Source organism: Symphodus melops (genome assembly GCF_947650265.1).
Source record: "Symphodus melops genome assembly, chromosome: 1".
Lineage (NCBI taxonomy): Eukaryota > Metazoa > Chordata > Actinopteri > Labriformes > Labridae > Symphodus > Symphodus melops.
The window spans coordinates 35,879,450-35,894,654 of record NC_136691.1 but is presented as its reverse complement, the minus strand read 5'-3'; the positions used below and the strand labels follow the sequence as shown (position 1 = coordinate 35,894,654).

At 44.4% G+C, this 15,205-nt stretch overlaps 1 protein-coding gene across 11 annotated transcripts in view; it reads right to left on the bottom strand.

Moving 5' to 3' along the window:
• Nucleotides 1–486: 486 nt before the first annotated feature.
• fbrsl1 (fibrosin-like 1) overlaps nucleotides 487–15,205 on the bottom strand; it is a 286,413-nt gene continuing 271,694 nt past the window's right edge. For 4 of the 11 annotated variants that reach the window (XM_079351327.1, XM_079351332.1, XM_079351333.1 and 1 more), the window contains 11 exons: nucleotides 13,932–14,182; nucleotides 10,420–10,470; nucleotides 10,106–10,201; nucleotides 8,482–8,553; nucleotides 8,181–8,210; nucleotides 7,801–7,872; nucleotides 6,904–7,036; nucleotides 6,089–6,172; nucleotides 4,711–4,794; nucleotides 3,635–3,905; nucleotides 487–2,997 (listed from right to left, as the gene is read on the bottom strand). In XM_079351327.1, the coding sequence (XP_079207453.1) occupies nucleotides 1,698–2,997; nucleotides 3,635–3,905; nucleotides 4,711–4,794; nucleotides 6,089–6,172; nucleotides 6,904–7,036; nucleotides 7,801–7,872; nucleotides 8,181–8,210; nucleotides 8,482–8,553; nucleotides 10,106–10,201; nucleotides 10,420–10,470; nucleotides 13,932–14,182 (2,444 nt within the window). In that variant the 3' untranslated portion in view covers nucleotides 487–1,697. Of the gene's footprint in view, nucleotides 2,998–3,634; nucleotides 3,906–4,710; nucleotides 4,795–6,088; nucleotides 6,173–6,903; nucleotides 7,037–7,800; nucleotides 7,873–8,180; nucleotides 8,211–8,481; nucleotides 8,554–10,105; nucleotides 10,202–10,419; nucleotides 10,471–13,931; nucleotides 14,183–14,342; nucleotides 14,504–15,205 lie in introns of all 11 variants that reach the window. The other 7 variants (XM_079351330.1, XM_079351329.1, XM_079351337.1 and 4 more) reach the window with 6 other exon arrangements.

Sequence of the window (15,205 nt, the reverse complement as noted above, 5' to 3'; positions counted from 1 at the left end):
GAGGCGTATGAGATGAGAGGAGCCTCTCCTCCACCATCCGATAGCCTGCCTCCCAGGCATTGCTCCTCTTAATGAGTCCAGACCGCGGGTCAATATGCCGCTGGGTTGCCAGTCAATACCGGTTACCTGCAACACAAACACTCAAAACCTGCTTTCATACAAAATCAATGTCCTATTAGTCCCTCCCTGTAATGCCTCGGCCCAATCTCATCGATCTGCTCTGAAGAGCTCTGCAGCCCGTGTATGACAGATTATGGTCAAATGATCTGATGGCTTAGGCAACACTGCCAGCCAAGTCTGTCTTTATGATTTCAAAGTAATAGCTTGATATCAGATGAGCAAATACTCTAAATGCTGAAAACTAAGACACAAGCATTATTGGCAAACCTATCAACCACACATCAACATTCCTCTCTGCAGCTTTGACTTAAAGACAAACTCAACACAGACAACCTGTACAGATATGAAAGACAAGCAACAAATGTATGACATTAGGTCCAAACTTTATTCCGTACATTTTAAACCATGAATGTTCATTTTCATTTTTTTGCACGCCTAAAACTCTACTTGTTTTGTATACAAGAGTCTAAGAAAAACAACTGCACAACACCACAAGCTTGACAGAGAAAAGTCCTTTTGCCTCCCACTGAAAAGTGTCCTTCTGTTCTGTCCGGGGCTGGTCCAGTTTGTGACTTGGAAGTCTTCGAGTAATTCCACCATTAGTTCATTGATAATATAAACATATGCTAATCCAAGTTTCTCTCAGGATCACCAGTATTGTCCGCTCCCTCCGTGTGATCTCTTCCTTAGGGTGCTGTGTGCTGCTTTGCATAGATTGCAGATGATCCTTCCAGGCCCCCTTACAACACCCTCTCATGTCCTTCATTTCATTGGCCAGGCTTGTTTGTTGCCTTGATATTCAACAGGGAATTGACTCACCATGTTTAATTTCATTTTGTTTTTCTAGAAACGGTTAAAAAGACTAATAAATTTACACAGTCATTTTGCAGCGAAGGAATATCAACAAGTTATTTACACCAGTTTTCTTTACAGAGACTGAACAAAGACCTCATAATATATATTTATCTGCATATCTCAAAGGCAAAACAAATGAACGAAACATATTGGTAATGTAACATTGTACATTGTCATCATTGAGGATATCCTGGTACCATGAGGTTAAGTTACTGAAGGTTGAAATCAAAGTCCAGTCTTTTCAGTGGGTCATAACGCATATGTCTCACAATCAACTGGGATAAATATTGTAAAAGGCGTGACGAATGCACAAAATACATAAAATTTATAGAAATGATATCTATACACGGAACAAGGATAGGAAATGTACAAACTCATTTCAGAACCTCTCTTTTCGCACAAAGCTGAAAAAGTATTGGATTAATATATTAAGAATTATCAAATATTTAAGTCGGATTTAAACATACACATATTTGTGTTCTCGTTACCGACATAATTCAACCTCCAGTCCACTAAAAATAAAATCATGGCATGTGCTTAATCAGCCTTACACACCTTTACTTTGTACAATCATACCCTTTCCCTTAGGGAGTGTTTGCCCCTCTTTAGTGAGGAGCAGTGCATTTTGTTCAGAACAAGATATCAGACGAGGGGAGGGGAGGAGGAGGGGAGGAGGAGGGGTGAGAGTGCGTCAAGGAGATTTTGTGCACTTTTCCATGAAGCTACCGAGCCTCTACCTCTTTGGGGTTGCGAGATGGGGAGTAGTCTCTTGGGTCCTGGGTGGCAGTGAGGGGGGTAGTCCTCCTGGGTGAGGCTGGCCTGCCACTGCCAGCTGGCACGAGGGGCGGGGGGGCACTGAGTGCAGCAGTGGGCGGTGTTCTGTTCAGGGGGCCGTTGTGTCCTGTGGAGGGGCTGAGTCTGGGGTAGGGCATGGCACCTAGGTGGGGCATAAAGTGGGGCATGTGGGGGAGATGGCCTTCCATTGGGGACTGGTGCAACTGATGGAGGCGAGCTCTGTCCAGCTCGTCTCGCAGGTGGAGGCGCTCTCGCTCCTCCGCCTGCTGTCTCATCCGCTCGTGCTCCCGGCGCACCTCCATAAGGTGCTCGTGGTGGGAGTAGTCGTGAGCCTCCCTCTCTCTATAGGCTCGCTCCTGCTCGTAAACACTCTGGAAGCGGTGTCCCTGCTCCGCCCTGAGCTGGAAGTCCATGCGCCGCTGCAGATCCAGGCTGCGGTATGCCTCTCTGAGAGGGTCCCAAGGAAAGGCCGGATGGGGCAAACGCTCTCTTCCCGCCAGAGGACTCACTCCCATGAAGGGAGCCATGCGAGCCCGGTCCAGCACGTTGAGGCTGCCCATCTGAGGCATACCGCTCATGGAGAGGGGGAGGGAGTGAGCCATAGGGACGCCGTGCATGCCAGGTACTGGGATGTCATTGCCACGAGGCGAGGGAAGGGGGTGCTGGGACAAAGGTGGGTGGTGGTGGTGTGGGTTTCCAGGTTGGTTGATGGGAACAGGAAGACTTTGGGCTTGTGGTTGTGGGGCGGGCTCAGAACTCACCACCATGACCTCCTGCTCCTCCTTCCTCTCCTCCTTAATCTTCATGTCATTTTTCACCTTGTGGAGGAGCTCCACAGGTGGGGGCTCTTTCCTCTCGCTGTCCTTGAGAGTAGGTGGGGGCCCACCAGCCATTTTTAGTCCCTGCTCGTTGATCACCACTTTAGAGTACGGAGAGGGAGAACGCTGGATGGCTTTGATGGAGTCTTCAGACGACCTCCTTTCGAGCATCTCCTTGCTGGGTGAACGGCTCTCCTTCACCTTCACGTCAGCCAGCGTGGACGACTCTCTGTGGCGCTCGAGCAGCTCCTTCTCTGCCTCTCGGACACGATCCACACTGCCGCTGTGATGTCGACCCGAATCACTGGAGTTCTGGCTGTTAGAGCGAATCAGGTTGCTAATCTGATAGCTGACAGGTGCCGAGGCTGGAGACGAACGGTTGGAGTGACGGTTGCGATCCACAGAATCCCTGTAAGGACACAAACTATTTTGTGAGTGCAAGTTGAAACAAGCAACACGTTGGAAGGTTGTTTTTACATATGGTTTACATTGATTAAATTACCAAAATAAAAGCCTACTTATAATTCTCATTTAAATATTACAAGTTATTACTGTATGCTCGAGTTCTCCTCTGATAAGTTTTCTGTCTTGAAATTTGACAGTGAGCTCGATGTTTTGATCCTTCCAATTATTTTCTGACAGATGGCTCCTCTTGTTGCCTATTTGGTTTGGACTGTTTTGTTGCTGGATCCATGAATAAATCTTCTTCCAGTTATACTTCCAACATACTGAAGGAGTCTTTTTATCTGGCTGAAGTGTATGATTGTATTTGTCTTGTCAGGACCAAATCTAACCATCTGTTATATATGTATACCATCATTGAAGTTATAGCCACATGTTGGAGCAGTTATAGGTTTATGTGATTTAAATTTTAAATTCTGCTCACACGAGACAATCAGATGTGTCACCGTCCACAGGGAATCAGTGACTGTGATCGTTTTTAAATATACAGTGAAATAAGAGAATTTAATTTTTGCTTATATTGAAAGATTATGCCATCAAAACAATCTGCAAAAAGAGCTGATGTGCATCTGTCTCACACTCACCTGTCTTTATCCTTCTCCTCCTTCCCAATGGACGAATCTCTTTTCTCTCGTTCCCTCTCCCGTTCTCTCTCTCTTTCCCGCTCTCTCTCCCTCTCTCTCTCATGGCTGTTGGCTGAGCTGCTTCTCTCGGCATCTGTGGTTTTGGGCCACTGCGGTGGTGTCGGGAAAGACGGCGGGGTGCGTCGAAGTCGGTTCCAGGTGTCGTGGTGGGGGCTGCCAAACGTGGGCAGTCCTCCTGGCCCCTCCTTGGTGCCAAACATATTGTTGGACCCTGGAGGAAAGAGGGAGACAGGCGTGGGAGCCACTGTAAGTTAATTGGGCACAAAACCTTCTCGAGGACACATAAGATGAGAAAGACTCAACAACAAAAGCTGCTTTTGTCTTTGTCTCTGGAGGTTCTCTTACTGAAGCTGTTTGAAAGAATTAGAGGTTAATGCCCCCCCGTCAGAGAACAAAATCTACTCATTTACTTCAGACTAAAGGGCTTCTCCCCCTCCCTCTTTTTTTTTTTTTGAATGAACTGGGGAGACTCACTTGCCCTCTTGAGTTGAGGGCTGTGAAAAGCCAAGGGAGACCTTAGCATTCCACAGCGTGTCTGCTCCAATCACATCCATTTTCACAACAGGGAGAGCGATTGGCACACAAAACAGGAGGGAAGAGAAAGAGAGAGAGAGAGAGAGAGAGAGAGAGAGAGGCATAGAGAGAGGGATGCAGGGAGAAAAGAGAAAGCCCTCCGTGGTGGTGCAGAAGGGGCTTGTCAAATAATTAATAGATGAACTGCTTCCAAGCAGTGGACCTGAGAGTGCCTGTTGGCAGCAGCGCAGCCAGCTTAGAGCCAGGCTGTTGGGGACATGGTTGGTGGATGAAGTGGAAGCAGGGAGGTGTGTTTGCTGCCTAGCAGGGCCTCCCTTGGCTACGGCTGTTTTGACACAGAAACTAGCTAAGTGTTGAGATTTTTTTCCTCCCCTCCTGGCTCTCCCTGTGGTCTAACGCTGCCCTGCTCTGTTCTGCTACCGGCCACAGGGGCCAGACTGACGGGGGGATCAGTTGAGGAGGAGAGGGGGGCCAGCGCTTACCAAGCGAGGGGTTGCCTAATCCTCCGAAGGCACTGCTTGAAAGGTTGCCGAGGCCGCCATAGGAACTGGAGCGACTGAAAGGATCTGCAAAATGCCAAACAGGGATTAGCAAAAAGGAGGGGGGCTGGCGAGCAGTGCTCACCCCAACACCAACCCGTTCCACTCGGCTTTTCTCTTACAAGCGAGCTGTGGTTTTCCTTTTTTTTTTTTTTTGCGCTGCCACCCTAGCTGACTGTCTAATTCTGCGGTAGCCAGGTCTCCTGGATGCACTGCTACTGACTGGAGAGGAGTATCTCTGACTCGCTGGTGCTACTGAGACTACACAGCTTTTCAGTAAATTAGGTTTGAGTTGTTGGCGCTGAGCTGAAATAGATTGAGGTATGGTAGGGGAATTAAAATCTGTAAAAAAAATTAGGTGAGAAAGACCAGAATAATTTAACTTTGAGAATCAGTGTCTGATGGGCTCCACTGACGCAGACAAGAGCCTCCAAATTAATATGAATAACACAAACATTTATTTGAGGAGTTAGTGTATTATATTCACCCACTGACAATTTGCATTCCCATTTCAATTCAGCAAAAATCCATCAGGAAAAGCGGAACTTATCAACAGCTTAGGGTTTAGAATTTTACGCTTTGAGGCTCGCTAATATATCAGAAAAGACGACAATTGAGAAATCTCCTCTTCCTCACACATGAATTCCTCAGACTGGAAAATTTGCGAGCTAAGTCTTCCTCCTCATTGCGCCACTAATTCATAAGTACAGAATGAAGCTTCTCGAGGGCTTAGTCCATTAAATCACCCTCCACTCAGAAACCAAACAGTGTCTCAACTAGAATTAAAGAAATAAATCAACGTATAAGAATTATTAAATGTACTAATTCATAAAAAAACCCAAAACAAAACATTAACTATCTTCCATAACTCCAATCAAACATTAACCAACTTAAAGAAAACAGAGCCATATACGCTGCTGAGCTGCACATTAGTTGCCCAAGCATTCAAAAGAGACTGGATACCAGACTGGCTACGTATTTAATAACCCCAGACAGAGTTATTTAGGGCTGTGTTATGATTCATACTGTCTGATAACATGATGGCTAAACTCTCTCTTAAACTGAACTATGATGTCATAGTTACCTTCATATGAACCTGAGAAAACATATATCTAAGTTTCCGTTTGAATCGTTCTGTATGTGTTCAGCACATGTGCAGAAGAGAGAGGGAGAGTGGATTGGGGCGAGAGAGAGAGAGAGAGAGAGACAGAGAGAGAGAGAGAGAGAGAGAGAGAGAGAGAGAGAGAGAGAAAGAGAGAGAGAGAGAAGAGGAAAGAGAGGAGAAGAGTTAAGAAAAAAAATTGAATATGGGATTACTTACACTTACCTGCCAAATGGCTAGGAGGCAGGAAGCCGCTGGGATGGGGTGCAGGGCCGTATGGAGAGGGAGCTGGGTGGCCGGAGCCTATCAGAAAAAAAACAGGATATAACAGTGTGATTATTATTTTAGTCTGACAATTACATTTTCCTCACTAAACATGCAGAGACAGACCAAAATGATTCTGTCAAAAAAAAATCACAAATGTAATCCCCTGCGGAAAGGCAGGATGTAAAGTGTAAACATGGGTAAATATCAACAAATATGTCTGTGTCGACTCTAAGAGTAAGCGCGTGAAGGTACTGCTGAGTAATGCAAGAAATTCCCAATTGATAGTTTTGCTTTTATTTCAGCTGTAACATGTCCGCGTGTAAATGGCTGCATATTGAGGTCAGTCGCTGACAAAACTCTGTAACCATCACCCATTATCCCTGAATTGTTAATGAAAGAAGCAATTACAGGAGTGGCTCTCATACAGCACTGCATAATTACCAGTCAAAGGCTGCTTGCCTCTCGGTTGCCCTCCAACGCAGGGCAAATCAGTCAATTACCGAACCGAGAATCATCCATATTCATAGCAAAATTTGACTCCCTTTACTGGCTAAAAATCTGCTTCAAAAGCACTATAATTAAGTAAACATTACATGAGAAGAGAGGGAAAAAAATGATGCCTCCTCATTGCTGCGGCCGAGGAACAATTTGGACGTGCTCATTTACATAACTACATACTGTATATTGGAATGATTTGAAATGGGAAGACTTGTCCTGAAAGGTGTAGTTCCACACCCTGCATTTGGTACAGAGAGACCCTCACTGACCTGTGGAAGAGAAAAGGGGTCGTGCCAAGTCGTGAGGGTATGGAAACCCTGGGAAGACTCCGGGAGCTGGGGGTCGACTGAACAGGTCCAACTTCCCATTCATGTCGAGTTTGTGCGGATCCAGCTGCATTTGCTGTCGTTCGAGAGGGAAGAGAGAGACAGAAAAAAGAAACTTAGAACAACGTGGACCGAGAGAAGAGAGCCAAATATTTCCAATAACAGAGTTAATTCTCCACTGCACTGGGTGAGAGATCAGAGGAAGACAGATTAATCAACAATGGCTCGATGTCTCCTACTCTGGCTAACTGTGTCATAACAAACATATGTAAGCTGATTAGGTACACTAAATCCTTGGTAACGAGGGTTCAAGGCTCAAGAAGGACTGACACCAACAGGCCAGTGGATTTAGCAGAGGATCTCCATGGCAAGGCCACAACATCCTCAGTGAGAGGGGTATTTCCAAACAAGTGTTTTTTTAAAATTTTGTCTTTATTATCTTTAATTCTGACTATCAGTCTTATAAATGTGGTAGGATATGTACCGCTGCCCCTCTCTGTTTTTAAGGAGAGAGCCAATCGCAGAGCTTTAACTTAAACTGATTTTTTTCTTCTCAGTGTACACAAGAAAAGACATCATAATCCTTAGATTTCGTGCAATTACAGACGTGTGTTTCTTTAGGAGAATCAGACTTTCCCACCCACATGCTCTTTCGGAATTGATTAGCAAAAATGTAGACTTAATATAGATGTAAAAAAAAGTGGAATTAACAAAGATGCCCTAAAGATCCATGTATTCAGGGAGTATGTTTTGTGCTGCTCTGTTATTTTTCAAATATAATGTAACTGTTTTTACATGAAAGCAAGACTCCTGCAAGACATCATTATCCGTCTCACGCACCTTCATTTTCTGCTGGTGGTGGTAGATCTGCCATGCGATCTGGACATGCACTGCGCACCACTTGCCAGGTTTCTAAAAATTTAGAGAGAAACTGAGGTTAGCCTGCTGGCTTTGATAAAGGGAGCTAAAAATGGATGCTGGCATTGAGATTTTCTGGCCAAACTACAAAGCGGGAACTCATCAAAAATTTTCAACCAGGCAACGGATTAAGAAAATCGAACCCTGACTTTAGCCCAAAAGAGACCTCAAATAAAATAACATTAGATGCGGCCAAAAGCCTGCATATGTTTGATCAGAAATTGTTGAAGAATTTGCAGTTTTAGACTTTGTGGCCTGGCCAGAGAGATGAAACATTTAAGATGGACTGGGAAACCACTCACCCTAACAGATGTCCTGAATGGATCTGTTATCTGTACGGACAAACAGACAAACATAAACATCAACAACAAAAACAAGTAGCGCAAATGTGCAGTCCTGTAAACCTCAAAAGATGCCAGTGTTTAAAGGGCTCAAATCACTCGACGACTAAATGTGTTCATAGGAAGAGAAATGCAATGCAAATACATGCATGGACATTGCTCTGCCACACAACCTGTTCGTATGATACATGTATTTCTTTCTTAGAAAAAGAAAAGAGCCACAGAAGACGGATTTCAAGGCGGCCTTTGGCCTGACACATACCCGTGGATCCTTCTGCAGGAGTGTGTGAGGCACTGCTCCAGGACGAGCTGCTATGTCGATGGGATTAGATGCCTGATGCAAAAAGAGAGAGAGAGAGAGAGAGACAAAGAGAGAGAGAGCGAGAGAGAGAAAAAAAAAAAGATACCTTGTGATTAAAGTGTTAAACAGTCATTCAAACGTTCAGAGGTCATGGAAAGAAAGAGAGGAACAGAATCTGATACATAACATAGACATTACTGAATGTTACACAGAGAATCCATGATCATTTCTTTTGGGATCCAAGTTTTGACTACTACTTTCTCATTGTCCTGACATATATGGCAGAAATGCACGAGTGTAATTCAAAGTAGATGTCTGAGGCATTGAAGCATTTTTTTTTTAACACAAGAAGACCCTCCAGCTAGTGATGCCAGCGTCACTTTCACCTTAAGTCCTCCTGACGTCATTGGATAAAACTGCATTGATGCTGCAGGTGCCCAGAAACCCCAGAGTAACGTTGCACATTCCTGATCTCTGTGATCTCCTCTTTAAGACCTCGAAGCGCGACTGCCTACATCAGCCTTATAACTCCATCCCTGTATCATGGATAGGAAGATCCTGCAGGGTAACCTGGGTCACCAGCCCCCACAAACAAACACAGATTCCCCCCCGAAGCTCCTCTCCAAGAATACTCAGCAGGGGCTTTTGGCGCAAAAGACTGCTCCCTGAACCATCTGGAGGGGCCTTTCGACAAAAGGGCCCCTCCATGACAGAGCCCCCTGGGGATAGGGCCAGCGGATTTAGGCCAGCTTTGATTGGTGGCTTACACCGGGTCACAGCCGCTGGGCATCTGCCAGACAGACACCCAACCCCCCCCCCCTCCTCCCGAACCCTCACATCCCCACTGTTGCTGCATCCTCCCTGCTCTCCTTTCCGACGCAGACAAACATAGCATTCTTATCTTTGACACGGCCTGGCAGCCCTGGCCCTGGTTCAGGTCCAGTAAAGTCAGCCAGGGTATTATAGATGGATTTATGAATTTTAATGGGATGGAGTTTTGCAGAATCCTATTTCACATCTTTATTGCACAGAGCTCTGCTACATGTAACACCGAAGACAGAGAGGAGAATGAGTACTGTGTGTAAGCCCTGTTTTCTAATGTACCGCCGTCCGTTCATCTTCGTGTCTCAACTTTCCCTCCATGAATACATCCTCCAAGGACATCTCTTTTATGACACGCATGAAGGAATAACCTGTGTAAGCTGTTTGTTTAATGAAAAGCAAAAACTACAAATCCATGTCTCTGCTTACCAGTCGTGCTAACCACCTTTATTTATTGCTTCACTGTTTAACGAGGAAACTCTGTTCATCGAAGCACAAAGCTTGGAGTTGAAGGGATACAATAATCAATAGATCTTATTGTATTACTTCCACAAAGAGTTTATCACCTGCATGTGTAGCAATTTTGGCCCAATGAAGAGTCTCCGTATGTACAGTGGAGTAGTTCAAAATGTACGCATGGGTGCTGTATGTGTGGGTTGTTTTATTTGTGTACAGGCTTGTGTGATCTTTTTGCATGAACATTTCTGGAAAGCTGTCTGTCTGTTTGCTGAGGTGATTGGAGGGATAGGGATGTGGGGCTGACCTTGGGCTGGAAGGCTCCTTGCAGCGAGCTGAAGGGTCCTGAGTGTGGGAGCAGCGGGGGCATGCCTGGCATGGTGGGGGGATAGGAGGGGAAGAACTGGGGAGAAAAGAGGAGGATGGGAGACACAAAAAGACACAAAACAAAATCAAACAGAGAAACGTACAGGACTCAAGCATAAGCACACACAAAAAAAAAACACACACACACACCAGCCACAATAAATGCTCTCACGGCAACATTCAAATATGTCAAATATTTGATTTGCCAAATGCAAATAGCACATTTAAATCGAAATGAGAAACAGAGAGACTCACGTTTGAATGTCTGATGAATGGATTGTCCAGTTTGGGGGTGTATTTGTCGAACTGGAAGAGATTAGAGAGAAAATCATTATAAGCCCAGAAAACGATCTTTTTTAACACAATCCGTCATGCAAAAATCTCCTTTCAAAATAATCTCTCATTTTTTCGACATCACAGAAACAAAACACATGATCAGCATCTGTAACTGGTAATAAGCAGGGTTTTGATCCAGGATAATAAGCCCCAGAGTAAAGCAGCTGGCTCGCACTGGTCATGGGTTGACTTAAAACTGCATGGTCAGATAGGCAGTTAAATTACGAACAATGCGACTGCTTTAGCCGACTGCCAAGATGAAGACAGCCTGCATGATTTTTCAATTGAGCACACAGACACTGGGCGTGGAGGCCCCGCTAGTGATTCATAGCGTTTTAAACCAGACCAGTTGTTTCTATTCACTGGAACATTTGTCAAAATTTGAACCTAATTGCTCTTGACTGTAAAGGCCTTTTCTTTTTTCTTCCTTTTCCAGGGGAGTCCTTGAAGACATTTAGCTTGTTTTGGGTGTGAAATAAATAAACTTCAAAAGAATAAAAAATAAATAAATAAATAAATCTAATTTTCTGTGAATCAAATCATGGGAAGTCTAAAGACAGCCTCTTAAGAGTCATTTTCATGATAGAAACCGAATCAACTAGATGACATTTGCAATGGTTAGGAGGAGCTATTTCAGGACGTCGCAGCATGAAACACACAGTCTTGATGCGCGAAAATCTCTTCTGTGGTAGAACTCATGCCTGCTAAAAATAATCCCTTCTAAAAAAAAGGATGCAGTTGTATAAAAGACCTTTCTAATCAGGTCCTAAACACATGGGAATCTAGTCAGAAAGCTGAGACAGAGCAGAGGGAGGGAGAGGATGGAGAACGTCGCTCCAAGTATGAATGGGGACTTTGTACGTCTGTTCACAAGCCAATACTGGCTCTCTATTTTGAAACAGGCTAATTACAAGCGACAGTAACTTATTCCTTTCCACAAATACACAAACCATTTGCAGGTACTTTTTGCGAGTGTTTTCCCAAAGCTCTCTTGGCAGGCGCAGACGTTTTTGGTTTACATAAAACAGGGAAATGAGTGGGTATGAATCAATGTTTCTGTGTGTGCGTGTGCGGCGACACGGGTGGTTGAGGGGAGAGCAGGCGTAGGCTTGGCTGAGCTGCTGGTGGAGACGCAGGGTTTGAATCAGAGGCCGTCGAGTGAAACAGGACTATTCACATCTGCAGACAAAATGGCCGCAGACGCAGCGATGGTGTTGGCGGCCTTGTTTGTTGGTGATAATGGGCCAAAATCAAAGACAGACGGCCAACTGAGAGGAAACGGCGAGCCAGCTTCCGAGCTCATTAAACAGCTCCTCTGCATTTCTGAAGGCGCGGCTTGTTTAATGTTTGACACCGGGAGGGAATTTGGACACTTTATGGCCTTGTAAAAAAAAACAAAAAAAAAACTTGCCCTTGTAATTGATGGTGCCTGTCACAGTTTTATAGTTAACAGCTTAAACTAATGAACGCTTAATATTTCATCTTATAACAATTAAGGATATTTGTTGTCCAAAGAAATGTTGGGGCAAGGGGCGGGGCAGGAAAGACACTCAACGCTGCCATTTGACAAGCCAGCTGCTTGAGGGAGTCGAACAATAAACAAAACTAGAGGAATCATAATTTCATTAATTACAGCCATTAACCAACGCCTGTAACATAGTTGAAATGACATGTGGCGTTCATAGAGCAGAGCAAATAAAACAAGAGAGGGAAAGGCAGTGAGAAAAGGAGAGAGAGAGAGAGACAGAGAAAGAAAGGGAGAGAGAGGGCTTCACAAGGTTTGCCCTTTTATGTAAACAACAAAAAACAACAACCACAACATCAAAATTTGTCCTGCTTCTTTAAGCAAGAACCAAAGAAAAGAAAATACAGCTTTGTTACTGAGGGGAGGAAGAAGGGGAAAAGGAACAAGTTAGGTTACAACACAGTTTCAATTAAAAAAAACAAAAAAAAACAACAAAGAAAACAGCAGAAGACATTAACGGTTGTCTCAAATCCCACTGTTGATGTGGTATATTCATCATGGGCTACATAATGCATGCATTAGTGAGATGAGGCAAATCGCCTCTTTCATCTTCAAAGAGACGGCTGTGTACTGTATGTAATTCCTAGCATGTCAGGAATGAGCAGCAGAGCAGATATCAGCATGTGTGTTGGCTACAGACCAGTCTAAACGGTCCCTTTTCTTATCTCGGTGGACGCTGTAAATACCAGAGCTTTGACTTCTAATGTACAGGATGAGGATAATCTGCAGTAAGGCCTTAATGGGACCAAAGGATTTTAATCAGAGGTCATGAAGTGATGGATTACATCTGTTAGACTAATGCCAAAAAGCTACAAATGCCTGACTGGGCTGTCAGATTGTTGAATGTTGAAAAATCATGGATAATTAGTCATAACCTTTTTGTCTTCCTGTGTGCTTTAGTCTTGAGGGCAGTCAAAGCAAGGAAGCAATTACAACTATTATTAAAACAATTGGCCATGATGTCATCCCCCCTTTTCATCTGCAATGAAGTCATTTTAACGACTGCAAGGATTTGATTTGACATTGGCAAATCCAAATAAGTGAACACACACAAGGAAACAAAAATATTCAAGTCTACAGTGTCTGGCGGTGCCTTTCTTGCTCTTTGAATACAAAATGAAAACTTTCAAAACCATTTAGATCACGTCCATGAGACAATTGTACAGTCTGCCTTCCAGGCCCTGGCAAACAACGCAAAATTGTGTGGTAAGGTAAAAGGTCGAGGCGGATTGGTTGAAGTTGGGGTATTTAGCAGAAATGTGAGTCAGATAATGGCCTCTATGATAAGTGATGCAAAGTGTGGAGGTACTCTGTCATGAAAAGTTCCACTACGGATGAAGATGTTAGGAGTAAAAGTATGTAGTTGCTGGGGTTTAACCAAGCAGATTAGTAACTAGCACATATATGGACGCACTTCTTGATGTGTGTTGGGGCTTAGATGGCCTTGTGGTCAGTGTTTTGTGCCCCATGTACAGAGGCTATAGTCCTCAAAGCGGGGCTGCTTGGATTCAAGTCCAACCTGCTGCTTGTCATTCCCCACTCTCTCCACTGTCCTATCAAAGAAAGGCATACTAGAGCTTTGTTGGTGTGTGTGTGTAAGGGGTGGACAACCAGTGGTTCATATCTGACCAGCATTTGTCCGTGTTATAAAGGAACGGATGTGGTGATACTTCCAGGTTGTCATCAAGCTTTGGCAGCAGGACAGAAAATAAAGAGCAAAAATTCAAACCGAATCAGAGTCATCATTTTCAAAAGGAGGGGTTCCTACATCTACTGGACATTTTCCGACAAATTTTGGGGTGAAGAAAAAAAGGTAGGGAATCACTTGAAGAGTAGATTTGGAGGGGTGATAGGTGGGTGGGGGGGATGGGGGTTTGGGAGCTTCTTCTGTTTTACTTATCCTCACATTTCTGGCTTGTGTACGCACCATGGGGGGTGCGGTGGGCGGGGTGAGGATGGCGGCCTGGGGCAGACTGGCGGGGAAGGGCGTGAAGGTGTGCTGGTGGGTGTGTTGGTGCTGGTGCATGTGCTGATGTTGGTGATACTCGGCCCTCAGGAGCGACACGGGGGCCAGCGGGGAGGCGGATGGCCCCCGGCCCCGCTCTGAACTCTGAACCAGGAAGCGGTTGTTCAACTCTTGCCTCAGGAGGTCATGCTCTGTAAGAAAGGAGAGCGAGGAAAAAAAAAAAAAAAAAAAAAAAAAAAGAAAAGAATAAAGGGGGTGGGGAGAGGGAAGGGGGGGACACAAGAAAAAAAAAAAAGGCACGGGCGCCCAGTCAGTCTTCACAAGGGTAGAAGAAGAAGGAAAAATAGTCACCTGGCATTCTCTGTTTCTCCAGCTCATGCTGTGAGGGTTTTCTACGTGGGGACTCATTGGTGGTGGTAAGAGAGTTGCCTGTGACAATGTGCCAATCAGAATCCCCGAATGAGGCTGGCAATACATGATTGGTTGGTTGAATGAAATCAACAGGCTGGTATCTAAAGACAAGAGAGAACCAAGAGTCATCCCAGCAGAAAACACACACACTCTTGCCCTCTATTAGGTAATAAATGCACAGCTAGCATATTTATCACATTTTCTGGAGACACCCATCGTTGCTGGAGACATTCATTTCTTTAAAGTGCAGCACAATGTTGCCTTTTTATGAAGTAAATAGTGGACCGTATTATCAATTTGTAACCTATCACATATCGTTGCCAGGAGAAACCATCATTTTGGTTGTTGGCCTGAGTGCACCATTACTCATCATGTGACTGTTAAAGTGCTGCTGAAGTTGTCTCCAGCTGTGATGACTGTTCTTTGTTAGCTGACATTTTACAATGCTACCTCTGAGCCCTCAAACAGTGACTCGTCAACCTTTTAAAATGTCTACGTTTCTATAAATACATCTTAGAAATTGTATGCTGTTTTCCAAAACAGAAAAAAGTCTAACATAGGTTTGAAGTTATTTAAAGTATCTGTACCACCTCGACTGCATTCCTCAGACACAAGTATTAAAGCATACACAGAATTTGTGAGCACAGAATTCATTACTTACTGTTTTGTCACTGACATTTATTTAAGAGTATCATTTACCACTCACAACACAGAGGCACTTTGAAAAGAAATCTTAAAAAACTGATCTTAAGAAAGTGGGATCTACAAAGAATACAGAAAGTCATTATTTCATAGAAACCAAG